This window comes from Rhinichthys klamathensis, unplaced genomic scaffold (genome assembly GCF_029890125.1).
Source record: "Rhinichthys klamathensis goyatoka isolate OS25496 unplaced genomic scaffold, OSU_Roscu_1.1 h1tg000301l_1, whole genome shotgun sequence".
Taxonomy (NCBI): domain Eukaryota; kingdom Metazoa; phylum Chordata; class Actinopteri; order Cypriniformes; family Leuciscidae; genus Rhinichthys; species Rhinichthys klamathensis.
Genome location: NW_026606820.1, coordinates 2,684,412 through 2,699,573, shown reverse-complemented (window position 1 = coordinate 2,699,573; position 15,162 = coordinate 2,684,412). Strand labels below are relative to the sequence as shown.

At 44.7% G+C, this 15,162-nt stretch overlaps 1 protein-coding gene across 1 annotated transcript in view; it reads left to right on the top strand.

Annotated features, from left to right (window-relative positions):
- diaph2 (diaphanous-related formin 2) overlaps positions 1-15,162 on the top strand; it is a 559,427-nt gene that overhangs the window by 359,546 nt on the left and 184,719 nt on the right. Inside the window, exon 24 of the mRNA XM_056270265.1 lies at positions 4,021-4,260. Within this exon, the coding sequence (XP_056126240.1) occupies positions 4,021-4,260 (240 nt within the window). The remainder of the gene's footprint in view (positions 1-4,020; positions 4,261-15,162) is intronic.

Genomic DNA, 15,162 nt, shown 5'->3' with positions numbered 1-15,162 from the left:
CCTTTTTTAAGTATCAGTTGCATTTATCTCTCGTTGAACTGATAGATTTTCTGTCATGTAAGGCTAAAAATCTATTAAGAATCAGTGCTGTGTGTTTATGTTTGTGAAACTGGTTGTTCATATGAAAGAGTTGTTAACAATAAGGATTCACAGTAGAGCTGTGATGCAATACATATAATTCCAGTTGTGGTGGGTGGGTGCAATGAGGTGGGTGTTTTGTTTGAACCATAATCAAGTCAAAGTTTCGCTCGACTTTTGTTCTCCCCAAAAAAGCAGAAATACTGTTACAAAGTGATATATCTATGTGGCAAAAATACTGTTCTGGATAATTAGAGGAACTTGAAATCGAAACACAAAATGATTTAGAAAAACACCCTAATTTATATAACAGAATAAAAAAAAAAGAAGTTAATTTTATATTCAATCTATTTAAAAAATAGAAACACTCCTGTGTATCGACTCATATGTATGTATATAGGGCATGATTATGTACAGTAGACATCTATGGTATTACAGCTATATCTATACTGCAACTACCATTTCTGATATTTTGCTTCCAATGGCCAATACATATATGAATATGGATGACGAACAACCATCTGTTTTGAGCAATTTTGTAATTTAACGACTTAAAAAGTAATTCGATTCTGTTGTGAACTTATTTCTTCTAAAGTGTTTGAAAACTCAGAAGCAAAGACCAGGAGACTTGGTTGTATCTTCAGCAGGATTCTTTATTGAGAAACACGAGCTGTTGGTAGCTGCAGTCATCGTCAAGTCTGACTAAGGGAACTTTACATTGCAATTTTATACATTTTTAGGGGGAGGGATTTACATTGAGGGGGAGAAACTCTGAAACAAAGCATGTAAATGAGCCGAGACACGAGAACAGGACAGGGCAGGACTTCTGGTACTGAGACGGGAACTTACAAACAAAAGGTGATGATATCAATTTAACTTGCAATAGAAAGATCAGGACAGACAGGAACAGGCAGGTTTGTGACATTTACCTTAGTTACAAAATCCACACTAATAAACTTCTATATACTATAGTATTGGAAATCTAAATGAAACATTTTAATAAATTTGTAACACTACAATTCCTAAATGTTTCATTGTTGGTCAATGTTTGAGTCTGGAAGGCAGCCTTTTCCAGAGACACTGTGCAGGTGCCATACCCGGAGCTTGGAATCATTCCGTACACTTTTCAATTGAAGAAATAACAACATCAGAAGCCAAACAAAATGTGGTACAAAACTTGACCTCTACAATTATCATCTACAGCCAAACACTGGGCCTGACACCAGCACCAATAATTTGGTAAAAAAGGGTTATCTCACACTAAAAAGCATTCCAGCTGCCTATCGATTTTATCCGTCTCATTTTCTTAGTCTTTTCTTCCCCTCTATTTCATTCTCTCTCTTTTGGCTCCGGTTCACCATTTCTCCTCTACTTTCGTCACACTCCAGTGCATAACCCTTCACACGTCTCTGTTCCACTTCCGACTGTTTCTTTCCTCCACTCCCTCTTCTCTCTCTGATACTAAAATCACCCTCCTTTCCATTTCTGTTGTTGTTCACACCAATAGCTCTCTACTTCCGTGTGAAGGATTTTGAGCTGAAAAGCAGAATGGGGGGCATCGGGAAATTAGGCATAGACGGAGAGAGAGTGTGCAGGAGAAAGATTGCCTGCAGGCTCCAAGCAGGATCAGCGCTATTCAATATATAAAGAGACTGAGTAATGTATAATTAAAAGACCAAGAATATAAAGGGCATTTTTTATGACAAGTCAAATCTGGTAGCCTGGTTGTGACTGACAGAAGCTATGATTTTGATGAATAATAAAGAGTGAGCCAGAGCTTTATTTTACTACAGAGTATGATTAGGTCCCGAGTTCTTAAACTGGAAAGGCTTTCAGACTTCCTCTATTCCTATATTGACCAAATCTCATTAACATTGGCCTTTGTCTTGACTTTGTCTTAAATATTCAAGCTTCTCTCTACATCGGTTAGTTCTGCCCAGTGCACAGGCCTTCACTTGATGAGGCTCGCACCTGGAATAAAGTAATAGTTAACCCAAAAGTGAAAAATTCTGCCATCATTTAATCACCCTATGTGGTTAAAAACACCTATGGCTTTCTTTCTTCCATAAGCTTAATACAGTGGGCGGCAGTGGCTCAGTGGTTCATGTACAGTAGGTGGTCTACAAACCGGAAGGTTGGTGGTTCCATCCCCGGTTCCACCTGACCAAGTGTCGAGGTGTCCATGAGCAAGACACCTAACCCCAGCTGCTCCCGACGAGCTGGATGGCGCCTTGCATGGCTGACACCACCGTCGGTGTATGAATGAGTGAATGAATGGGTGAATGTGAGACAATATGTAAAGCGCTCTGGTAGCCATGGGTCTGTTGAAAGCTCTATATAAATGCAGTCCATTTACCATTTAATCAATGGATTGTCTTTAAGTGACTGTGACTTTAAGAAAGGTGCTATATAAATACAACTATTTATTTAAATCAGTAATCAAAAGTGGCCAGCATAAACTTTGTCGTTGTCATAACAACCGGTGCCCATTTTGTTTTCCGTGAGTTGTAAACAAATGTAATAAAATAAAACTAATAAATCAACATTTTTGCATTCAGCTAAGTTTATGTATTTGGAGCTGATGCAGCCTCAAGAACAAGACAAGAGCACTCTGCCTAATATCTCACTTTTTTTTTTCATCAGATGTGTTTGGTATAACATGAGTGTGAACAAATGACAGAATTTCCATTTTTTGGGGTGAACGATTCCTTAAGCACTCCAAATCATTTTTCTTTTACATAGCAACTCTTCCTTACAGTTGTAGTCAGATGTAGTCATGTCATGCACAGATCTATCTAGGTTGATGCATATGCATTCCTTCACTGATATTATGGCGCTTCTGACAAACCTGCTGGTGACAGCAGATTCACACAGGATTCAATTCAGTGCAGGGTAACAGAACAACCTTCTAGCTCTCGCTCTGTGTTTTGTCTTTCACTACCTGTGTCTTTGGAGAGCGTAATGAAGCACGTTGTGACAGTCTCCTCCTGTGACTGCGTTCAAGGCGGGTAATATACAGGCAGCCTGTGGAAGCACCTCATCAACACCACCTTGCACTGCTCCTTTGGGAAATAAGTCACTCTCAGCTCGTCTCCCTCCAGAGCTGTCACCAACTCACCCTCTTTTATTGTGATTTCCTCTTATACAGAGAAATCAAATCTGGATGTGCAGGGAGGAGGTGGGGTGGGGCGGTACACTGGGGGTGTGAGGCCGATTCTGGGTTTTTTGATCGTCAACTTGCTCATAAAGATGAATAAATGTGAGCGGTAATGGTACATCCTGACTGCATCTCTGGGCTGCCTGCGAGCATCAGATTATGCAGAAATCTGGAGCAAGAGTGTCTGAGGTCGCCCTCCTCAACGAGCAGCTCCTGTAGGATTCATGTTGTTGTTTTTGTCTCCTTGTTCCTTCCTCTCCTCCTCCTCCTCCTCCTTGCTGTCTTTTAACTGAAATGTCATCTCACTCCAGCACCAGAAACAGTTATATTGTTGCTGTTATTACGGTTAAATGTAATTATAGGTGAACAGCAGAATCTGACATTTATTCATACAAGATTTGTTGCAAAATTTCTGTTTACAGCGTTAACACAATTGTGCTGGTAAATACTTAATTTTATTTATGGTATTTTTTGCCACTGTGCCATGGCTCAGATATATTTAACCTTCTTTATGGTTTTATTGTGAATGATTCATCAAGTGTGCTGTATTTTAAGTGGGAAAAAGAGGTTTAGTAATCTTTACTCTAAATGTGCTGTTCCTTTTCCACTTTAGGCCATTCAGTCCTTTTGAAAATTCTAACCAATAGCTACATAACTATTTAGTCCTAAAACATATAGAACAACTGGTTTCATTCTGAAATATTTCATATTCCAGAAGTAATACTCATGTATGTGTTGTGATAACTGAGGGTGTGTAAGTTTAAGTTGTTTTTTCTCCATTTCAGATGAGCTCAGTCAAGATGCTGCGTCCGCGACTAAACGGGATCCTGTTCAAGCTGACGTTCGAGGAGCAGGTGAACAATATCCGGCCGGATATCATGAACGTGACATTCGCCTGTGAGGAGGTAAAGAAGAGCGAAGGTTTCAGCATGCTCTTGGAGATGGTGCTGCTGGTCGGGAATTACATGAACGCTGGCTCCAGAAATGCTCAAACATTCGGCTTCAACATCAGCTTCCTCTGCAAGGTACAAAACCAAATGGAATCCTTTTTATATTTTCCTGACACTACGCCATATGTGCTTAAATTACAATCACAAGGGCCGTTTCTTGTGTCCTTGTGTTCTCGTACTAAGCCATCTTCAACCGTCAAAGTCCCTTTCCAATAGTCAAGAACGCAAGTACAGAGGACGCATAATAGTACCTGGATGTGTTCTTGTTATCAAGGATGCATCAAGTGCAGACTTAATAGAATCAAACCCTAAAAAAATCCCAGAAGCCATTGTGGGCGGAGGATGTACGGAAGCCTGTAAGCTTTAAAAATCTCGTTCTCACAAATTTCAACCTCGGGTACTTTGCACCATGACCTCTAATGTATCCAAGTTTGTATCTCGCAATATTTTTTTAATTGGCGTATTTAAATTAGGGATGCACCGATCCGATACTGCCATTTTTGCCGGATCGGGTATCGATCAGCCAAGGCCGATCCAAATCCGATATTGTGCGTATACTATTCTGTGTTATTGTTAAAGGGGCATTATGCAGGAATCCTGTTTTTGTCAAACAGCGACCCCTAGAGTTGCTGTGGAGTACTTGAATTTAACGTTACTGTCGTAAATACCACTCACTCAGAGCGTGACATGGCCTATTACATAGTATACAATAGTACATTGTGTTTAATTTGTCGTTTAATGAGATATAATATATGTTGTTTGTGGTGAGAATTTTCACGTGATTAAATACATAGATCCGACAATTATCCCCATGAACTTTAATGGTCCAGAGGCAGAACTTTTGCCAAGTGTGTCAGAGGTTCTGGGTTCTAATCGGTACTAGTAGTATAGTTTATTTTCCTCATCAAAACCGATTGTTTATTAGTGGTTGTATTTCAAGCAGGGACATGTTTTTTGTGCATTAGGTTTTGTGATTTCACCATAACAATATATAGAGAGTCTCTCAGTCCCCGCAACGGATTCAGGCGCGCATCCGTGTGCAGTCTATGGTAAAGACAGTGCGTGCGTCACAACAGAACACTGTAACTTATCTGCACCACTGATTGCAGAGGCAACGAGCACTTTGGTCACTTGATTTCAAAAATAACACATTTCAGATCGCCTCTTATTTAACAAACGAACGAAATGAATGCTCTACTAGAGTTACCTGGAGATGTTTTATTTGTTTGTAATGGTACATCCGTGCCGCGAGAGGTTTCAATGGGGACATAACACACCCGCAAATTATGCCTATGCTCGTGTCCGACTCCTCGCTCGCTCGGTCAGTCTGCCGTTTCCTCTTTCTCTGTTCCTCCGACAATGCTTTCCTAGCTTTCTGCATCTTATATGCCGGCTCATCCATGACGATAGTGTGACAAACTCCATCCCTCTATACATTGTTCCTGTGTGTATGTGTGCAGTTGCCGTAAAGGAATATGTTACATCGCGAGAGCTGATATCATGCAATACTTCCTGACACTGAGCTCGGCGGCCCGCCGCACCGAAGTTGCAAGTGAGATTTTTTCGCTCACAGGCACCAGGGGGGGTCGAGACGCCCACCATTCAACTCGAAAGAAGTTATATAACCATTTCAATAACTCTGAAGCTGTTCAGTTAAGCTAAAAAAGCTGCATAGTGTCCCTTTAACCCCCACAAAAGGCACAAAAACATTCTAAAGCACCATAAAGTTTCCGTGCACTATATTATAAGTGTTCTGAAGCCATTATATAGTATAATGTGAGATAGAAATTAATATTTAAGTCATTAAATTCAAGATCACGTAAACTTTTCCCTCCGCTGCGGCTGCCAGTCATTCTCCATTCAGCATTCAAACAGCTTTTTCGCGTTCGGTTACGATAGTCAACACGATGAAACTCTCACCAACATAGACATAATAAATTCATAGACGCCCTATTGGGCGCTTTGGAACGTTGCTGCGATACGTTAACACGTCCGGCATTTTGCGGAGGGCAAGACTGCACTGTAATCAAATGCAAGTACACGGTGAGCTGCAGTTTTTCTGGATAAAAAATAAAATACATTTATCAACTGATTTCAGTGGTTTGTACGTGGTGTACAAAAAGTTCCATCTCTAGTTATTTAAAATCTCGATAGTTAGAATTATAAAACATTTTTTTTAATAAGGAATTGTCAAAGCTCAGGCTTGTCATGTAGGCTATCTGGCTTTTTATTCTTGGATAAGAATTGTGAAGATATAATTTTTACATTAAATTAAATAAAGTTTTCTTATTGTGGAAAAAGCATTTTCTGTGATTGACCCAATTTTAGCAATAACAAAGATAACTAATGGATCCTTTATGGTAATACATACAAATAGTAAATATAAGATAAAGTGAGAAGTAATAGTAAATAGTTTAGTCAATAAAATAAACAAACAAACAGTATATGTCAAATAAAATAGTAATGAATAGTATAATTATATAATATTATTATAATAATAATAATATTATAATAATTATAATAATATCATAAGTACATAATATAATAATACAAATATTGATAATAGCATATAGTTTATGTATAATACTATAATAATAGCAATGGAATAAGAAATATCAATTACAGTATAGACAATAAAAAAAATAAGTTAAATGGTGACTATGAATAGTACAATAATTTAACAGCATAGCTGTAATATATTGATAATTGCAAGTGGTATAATATTACAATAATAAGAACAGCAAATACAATGTAATATCAATTGCAGAATAATATAGACAATATGAAAAAAAATATATAATATAATTATAATATTGATCATTAACCCTCTGGGTGTTTTTGGGGTCCTTGAGATGTTTTGACATGCCCTGACATTTGTGCTTTTTTCAGTTGCTTATAAACATATTAATGGCACAGGTGTAATTACACTCTATTTAGCACAAACAGGGCTACCATAATATGTGAGTACATATTTGTATTTTTGAGAGAATATTGTTTATGCATGGTTATTGAAAAAACTAAACATTAAAGTTTCTGAAATAAGGCCACAAAACACATATTGATTATTTATTCACAAGACTTTTGAAAATTGTATCACATAGCCTAGAATATTTGCTCCAAAACTATGTGAGAATCATCCTGACTACTCATTCAGATAAGTCAATACAGTCTTTTAGAATGTGTATGACGTGTTTTGTTTGAGAAAGCTTTATGCGAGGAGGCGTGATCTCTCATTAATATGTATGGCATTTCACACCTGAGAAAGACAAAGACCCTCCCATAATGGCCCTATTAGGTGCTATCAGGCCCTATCATTACGAGGAGCCTTGCACAAAGAATGAGGAGATTTAAAAAAGAATGGCTTTTAGATTATTTGGATTTATTTACAACACAACATAATCCAAAGATACACAACAAAGGACAAAAAAGCACATTAGTAAACATACTGATCTAAAGATAGAGGCTTGAACAGTCACACAACATTACCCATTCCTGAAACATAGTACATACCTGTCATTTCCACGGTGTTTGATTTTTCATTTTACCATGTTCATGTACAGAGACTCTTGAATGTTGAAGTCAGCAGGACTCATCAGTGGCATATCGTCCCTGTAAAAAATAAAATAAAATAAATAAACACCTTTGAACATGCTGATATCAAGAGAAACTATATGGCTGCACGAGTTTGGGCATGCTTGTAGATTTTTCTGGTTAAAATTGCGATTTAATTATATATATATATATATATATATATATATATATATATATATATACATACATACATACATATATATATATATATATATATATATATATATATATATATATATATATATATATATATATATATATATATATATATATACACTCACCGGCCACTTTATTAGGTACCCCATGCTAGTAACGGGTTGGACCCCCTTTTGCCTTCAGAACTGCCTCAATTCTTCGTGGCATAGATTCAACAAGGTGCTGGAAGCATTCCTCAGGGAGTTTGGTCCATATTGACATGATGGCATCACACAGTTGCCGCAGATTTGTCGGCTGCACATCCATGATGCGAATCTCCCGTTCCACCACATCCCAAAGATGCTCTATTGGGTTGAGATCTGGTGACTGTGGAGGCCATTTTAGTACAGTGAACTCATTGTCATGTTCAAGAAACCAATTTGAAATGATTAGAGCTTTGTGACATGGTGGAAGTAGCCATCAGAGGATGGGTACATGGTGGCCATAAAGGGATGGACATGGTCAGAAACAATGCTCAGGTAGGCCGTGGCATTTAAACGATGCCCAATTGGCACTAAGGGGCCTAAAGTGTGCCAGGAAAACATCCCCCACACCATTACACCACCACCACCAGCCTGCACAGTGGTAACAAGGCATGATGGTTTCATGTTCTCATTCTGTTTACGCCAAATTCTGACTCTAACATCTGAATGTCTCAACAGAAATCGAGACTCATCAGACCAGGCAACATTTTTCCAGTCTTCAACTGTTCAATTTTGGTGAGCTCTTGCAAATTGTAGCCTCTTTTTCCTATTTGTAGTGGAGATGAGTGGTACCCGGTGGAGTCTTCTGCTGTTGTAGCCCATCCGCCTCAAGGTTGTGCGTGTTGTGGCTTCACAAATGCTTTGCTGCATACCTCGGTTGTAACGAGTGGTTATTTCAGTCACTGTTGCCCTTCTATCAGCTCGAACCAGTCTGGCCATTCTCCTCTGACCTCTGGCATCAACAAGGCATTTCCGCCCACAGAACTGCCGCTCACTGGATATTTTTTCTTTTTCGGACCATTCTCTGTAAACCCTAGAGATGGTTGTGCGTGAAAATCCCAGTAGATTAGCAGTTTCTGAAATACTCAGACCAGCCCTTCTGGCACCAACAATCATGCCACGTTCAAAGTCACTCAAATCAACTTTCTTCCCCATACTGATGCTCGGTTTGAACTTCAGGAGATTGTCTTGACCATGTCTACATGCCTAAATGCACTGAGTTGCCGCCATGTGATTGGCTGCTTAGAAATTAAGTGTTAACGAGCAGTTGGACAGGTGTACCTAATAAAGTGGCCGGTGAGTGTATATACACACAGTGCTTAGAATAAGTGAACACACCCATGCTAAAGTTGACTACCCTTCACAATATAGACATGGTTTTATTTCAGTTAGCCTAACTGAACATTTATGCATAAATAATATATTGTATTTAGACAGTATCACATATTTTACCGGAGGCTGAAATATATTTCATTAAATCATTATATAACCTAAGCAGTTATTCACAAACAAAATAAATCACGCATAAGGCAGTATTTTAGCATGATAATCAGTGTCATAAGCTAATCAAAACTATATATATTTAATATACAAATATGTTTAGAGAGTAATATCACATTTAAAAAGTTTACACGAGCGTATACACGAATGTTAGGGATATTGTCAGGCAATCTTTTCTGTAAGATGTCAAAAGCTAGGCAAAATGTAGTCTGAAAATTAATTTGAGCTCTATACGATCAGAAAAGAAATTATAAAACACTAAACAACTTACTTCGAACTTGTATCCTCGGCGGGATTAATTCGTTCTTCAAAATGCAGCCGTTCGTCGTCTGAGTTATAATCTTCCTCTGAGGAAAAGTGAATTCTTCCTCGCTGTCCAGAATCATCTGAAGGAGTAGCGTGCCATCCTCAAAACGCAATGAACTATCAGTGAATCTGATGGAGAAACTTCGTGTTCCCTTTCGAACGGTCACTTCGTATTGCGTAGCTATACGCAGTGGGGGAAACTCCTTTTCCTCGATTTACTGAAACCTATATGTAAAACGCATTTGCAGCTGCACAGCCAGCACACTGAGCGTCTGGCACGCTCATAGGCTGTGCTGCCGCAACTGCACAACCAATGGCGCGGGCGACTCTGACCTGCAGCCAATGAGCTAGCTCAACGTCAGAGCCCGTCAAGGGGGTGTGGCTTAGCCTATAAAAGACCCCCGAATTCGCCATTATAGCAGATTTTACTCCTTCAGCGACAGTATACATGTCCCTGAGCCTTTTACTGTGAATTCGCCGTCGAACAAGCCTTTCAGCCTGAGCGAGCTTCTCTTCAGCAGACTTCGCCTGCAAGCCGTCGTCTCCTGACGCCGTCTCACCTGTGGCTATCCGGCGACATCCTATATCCTTTCTATTATTGTGTTTGTTTCAGAATGCCTCGTTCATCCTGCGCCACGTGCGGAGGCCGTCTGCACGAGGCAGACCAACACGAGAGCTGCGTTTCCTGCTTGGGTGTCGACCACGCGGAGAATGCACTCTCTGTCGGCGGATGTGCGGCCTGCGACTGCATGCCTATCTCCGTGCTGCGCAATCGGCTAGCTCTCTCTCGAGACGGCGATGCCGCTTCAACCACGCTTCCCATTCCGAGGAAGAAGAAGCGTCGCAGCCAACGGCAACCGGAGGGTATGGAGATTGGTGAACGCACGCCGGCCGCGTCCCCGCGTGCTTCACTTTCTCCGACTCAAACGCCATCACCGGTCCTGTTCACAGGAGACCAGCGCCCCCCCCCCCACACGTGGCGGGCCTCGTCTCCTTCGGCGGATCTCTCGAGCGCGACGACAGCATATCCATCGCCGCTTCTGAGGACGAATGGCCGGGCTCTCTCGACCCCGTCTCCGCTTCTCAATCTGTGGCCAGTGGATTAGCGACCAGGACAAACTCCGACGCCGAAATGCTTCGGATCCTGACGAAGGCCGTCGCGGACCTCGAGCTAGAGTGGGCCTCGCCCGAGGAGCCGCCTCGTAGACGGCTGGATGGATGGTTTCTGGAGGGGCGCCAGCAGGCCCCGCGTCACAAACCGGCGCCATTTTTCCCCGAGGTCCACGAGGAGCTAACCAAGGCCTGGCGCGCTCCATACTCAGCACGTGTAGGATCTGCAGTTTCCGCGACGCTCTCCTCCGTGGATGGCGCAGCGGAAAAGGGTTATGAGTCTTTGCCGCCCCTCGAAGAGGCCGTGGCAGCTCATCTTTGCCCGAGCACTGCAGCTAGCTGGCGAGCTAGAGCCGCTCATCCCAACAAACCCTGCCGAAACACCTCAGCCCTCGCTGGACGCGCGTACTCCGCCTCCGGTCAGGCTGCATCGGCCCTGCACACGATGGCCGTGTTGCAGGTCTACCAGGCCAAACTCCTCCGGTCCATGGACGAGACTGGCCCGGACCCGGAGACCTTTCGAGACCTGAGGAGTGCTACAGACTTAGCGCTGCGTGCTACTAAGGCTACAGCACAGGCCATCGGAAGAAACATGGCGAGCTTGGTCGTGCTCGAGCGCCATCTTTGGCTTAACCTCACCGAGATTAAGGACGCCGACAGAACGAGGTTTCTCGACGCCCCGGTGTCCAGCTCCGGGCTCTTCGGCCCGGCGGTGAAAGGATTCTCGGAGAGGTACACAGAGGCACAGAAAGCGTCCCAGGCCATGCGACACTTCTTGCCGAAACGTTCGAGCTCCGCGGCCAGCAAGCCCAAGCCGCCGCCTTCGCCTCATCCAGCCAAGCCGGTGAAACAGGTCTCTCAGCCCCGCCCTGCGGCTGATAGCCAACGCCAGCCAAGGCCCGCGAAGCGCTACCCGCTCCCCAGGCGTCAAGGCCCTCGACCCAGCGCCGCGGCCGACCAGGTGCCTCCGAAGTCGTCCTAGCACGGAGAGGAAAGAGAGAGGGCTCGTGTCTCGCGCTAGCCGGACCACCCTCGAAAAAACCGGCAAAACTTCCCACAGCTCCCTGTTCAGTTCAGGCGGCTGGGGATTTTATTATTGTAAACAGGCCCGCAGCAGTGAGCGCGTCTTTGCAAACAAACGCCGTTTTCACGGCGACCCAAATAAAGCACAAAAAGAGTATGTTTCACAATCACATCACACGGGTTCACGGTCCCCCTTCACTAGGCGGCCCCCGCCCTGTTGTAAGACTGAAATCCCCCCGGGCAAAAGCCGGTATAATCAGTCAAACACTCAGTATGTGCACAAATCACAGTGTATGGGTATCAGGTCCCCCTATGTTAGGCGGTCCCCCCCATTCAGTGTGTCAAGCCCTAGCCACACGGGCGTTGGCCTGGCAAGCCATCCCTGGTGTGTCGAGTTGGGTCATAAACACTATAAAGCGAGGCTACTCGCTCCAATTCGCTCGCAGACCCCCGAAATTCCAGGCGGTTATCGAGACATCGGTGAGAAGCGGCATGGGTCACGTGCTTCGCACCGAAGTTCAGAATTTATTAGCAAAAGGAGCGATAGAGTCAGTCCCTCCCGCGCTAATGTATTCGGGGTTTTACAGCCGCTATTTTCTAATTCCAAAGAAAGACGGCGGGCTCAGACCCATACTAGATCTGAGACGTTTGAACAGGGCTCTCATGAGACGGCCTTTCAGAAGGTTAACACTCAAACAAATTCTCGCGCAAGTTCGCCCGGGGGATTGGTTTGTTTCAATGGATCTGAAAGATGCATACTTTCATATTCAGATCGACCCTCGTCACAGGCCATTCTTGAGATTCGCCTTCGAGGGGAGGGCATATCAATACACCGTTCTGCCGTTCGGTCTGTGTCTGGCACCCCGTACATTCACGAAATGTATGGATGCAGCGCTCTCCCCGCTAAAAAGCCAGGGAGTGCGTGTGCTGAATTATCTCGACGACTGGCTGGTGCTAGCGCAGTCGAGAGACGAACTAATAATTCACAGGGATTTGATTCTCGGCCATTTAAAATGCCTGGGTCTCACAATCAATGTTGCCAAAAGCTAACTGAACCCCAGCCAGACTGTGGTCTTTCTGGGCACGGTTTTGGACTCGGTGACAATGAAAGCGCGGCTCACTCTTGAGCGCGCGCTATCTGTGCAGACACTGGCAGCCGCATTCAGGGCGCGCGAGCGCGCGCCTCTGAAGAGGTTTCAGAAACTGCTTGGTCTAATGGCAGCCGCATCATCAGTACTCCACATGGGATTACTGCGCATGCGCCCGCTGCAGCACTGGCTGAAACGCCGTGTGCCAACCCATGCATGGCAGTCAGGCAGCCTGCGCATTATGGTGAATCACGGGTGTTTAAGAACACTGATTCCCTGGCGGGCTCAGGACTGGTACCGCGAGGGGGTGACCATGGGGGTAGTTTCCAGGAGGAAGGTGGTTTTTACAGACGCATCCAACCTGGGTTGGGGAGCGCTGCACGAGGGCAGGCCTGCCTCCGGCCTCTGGTCGAGCACGGAGCAGAGCTTACATATCAACTGTCTGGAAATGAAAGCAGTTGGTTTGGCCCTGAAAGCATTTCTGTTAAACCTCAGGGGTCACCATGTCCTGGTCCGTACGGACAACATGTCAGTGGTGGCCTACATAAATCGCCAGGGTGGCATCAGGTCGGGCAACCTGCATGCTATGGCGAGGGACCTCCTCCTATGGGCACAGGCCAACCTGAGCTCCCTGAGAGCAGCGCACATCCCGGGCGTCCAAAATCTGGGCGCGGATATGCTCTCACGGGGCAACACTCCCCTAAGCGAGTGGTCTCTGAACCCTCAGACGGTCAGTCTGATATGGGAGAGATTCGGCGAGGCCGAAATCGACCTTTTCGCCTCGAGAGCCAACACCCACTGCAGGGTGTTTTTCTCGAAGAACAGGGACGCGCTGGCCCATCCCTGGCCCAACCGCCCCCTTTATGCTTTCCCCCCCATCTCGATGGTCCCACAAGTCATCGAACGGGTCAGGGAGAGCGGATGCCCAGTCCTTCTGGTGGCTCCTCTCTGGAAATCCAGACCATGGTTTCCGGAGCTGGTTCAGCTGTCAGACACGGTCCCCTGGCCCGTTCCAATGAGGAGGGACCTCCTCACACAGGCCAAAGGGACGATATGGCACCCCCGACCCGATTTATGGGCCCTCCATGTGTGGCCCCTAAACGGGTACCCGGGGGCCTTCCTGACAAGGTCTTAAGCACTATCTCTGAAGCAAGGGCCCCGTCTACTAGGCGTCTTTATGCTTTGAAGTGGTCGGGTTTTTCCAGCTGGTGCTCGAAAAATCGAGTTGACCCAGAGTCATGTGAGGTATCGGTGGTACTCTCCTTCCTGCAGGAGCTACTGGACGCGGGCCGCACCCCGTCCACGCTCAAAGTTTATGTGGCAGCCATCGCAGCGCATCATGCGTTGGGGGCTGGTCAATCACTGGGAAGAAATGACCTGGTGGTAAGATTTCTGAAGGGCGCTAGGAGAATTAACCCCTCCAGGCCCCCATCAGTACCTCCCTGGGACCTCTCCACGGTCCTCAGGGCCCTGAAGGGGCCGCCTTTTGAACCGCTCCGGTCGGTGGATCTAAAACCACTCTCGCTTAAGACTGCTCTCCTGTTGGCATTGGCATCTATCAAGCGAGTGGGAGATCTGCAGGCCCTTTCTGTGAGTCCGGCATGTTTGGAGTTTGGAGCGGATGACTCCAGAGTCATTCTCAAACCCAGGCATGGTTACATACCCAAGGTGCTCTCAACGCCGTTTAGAGCGCAAGTTATCACGCTATTAGCCCTTCCCCCTTCTGCTGAGGATGGGGAGGTTAATCTTCTCTGCCCTGTTAGGGCGCTGAGAGTCTATCTGGAGCGTTCTGCGTCTTTTAGACAGTCAGAACAGCTGTTTGTCTGCTTTGGTGGCCGATCTAAGGGTGGTCCAGTTACCAAGCAAAGACTGTCTAGATGGATAGTGGATGCCATTTCTATGGCTTATACTTCAGTGGGTCAGGTTTGCCCTATAGGTGTCAGGGCCCATTCGACTAGAGGCATGGCCTCGTCATGGGCGTGGTCATCTGGGTTTCCCATTCAAGATATTTGTGATGCGGCCGACTGGTCCTCGCCTTCCACATTTATGAAGTTCTATAATATGGAGGTGCCTTCCCTGCAGGCGAAGGTTCTTTCAGTATGATTAAGACTCGATGCTGTCTGGTCTTGTCTACAAAAAATTACTGTGCATAATCACATACATACATATATAAAACCCGC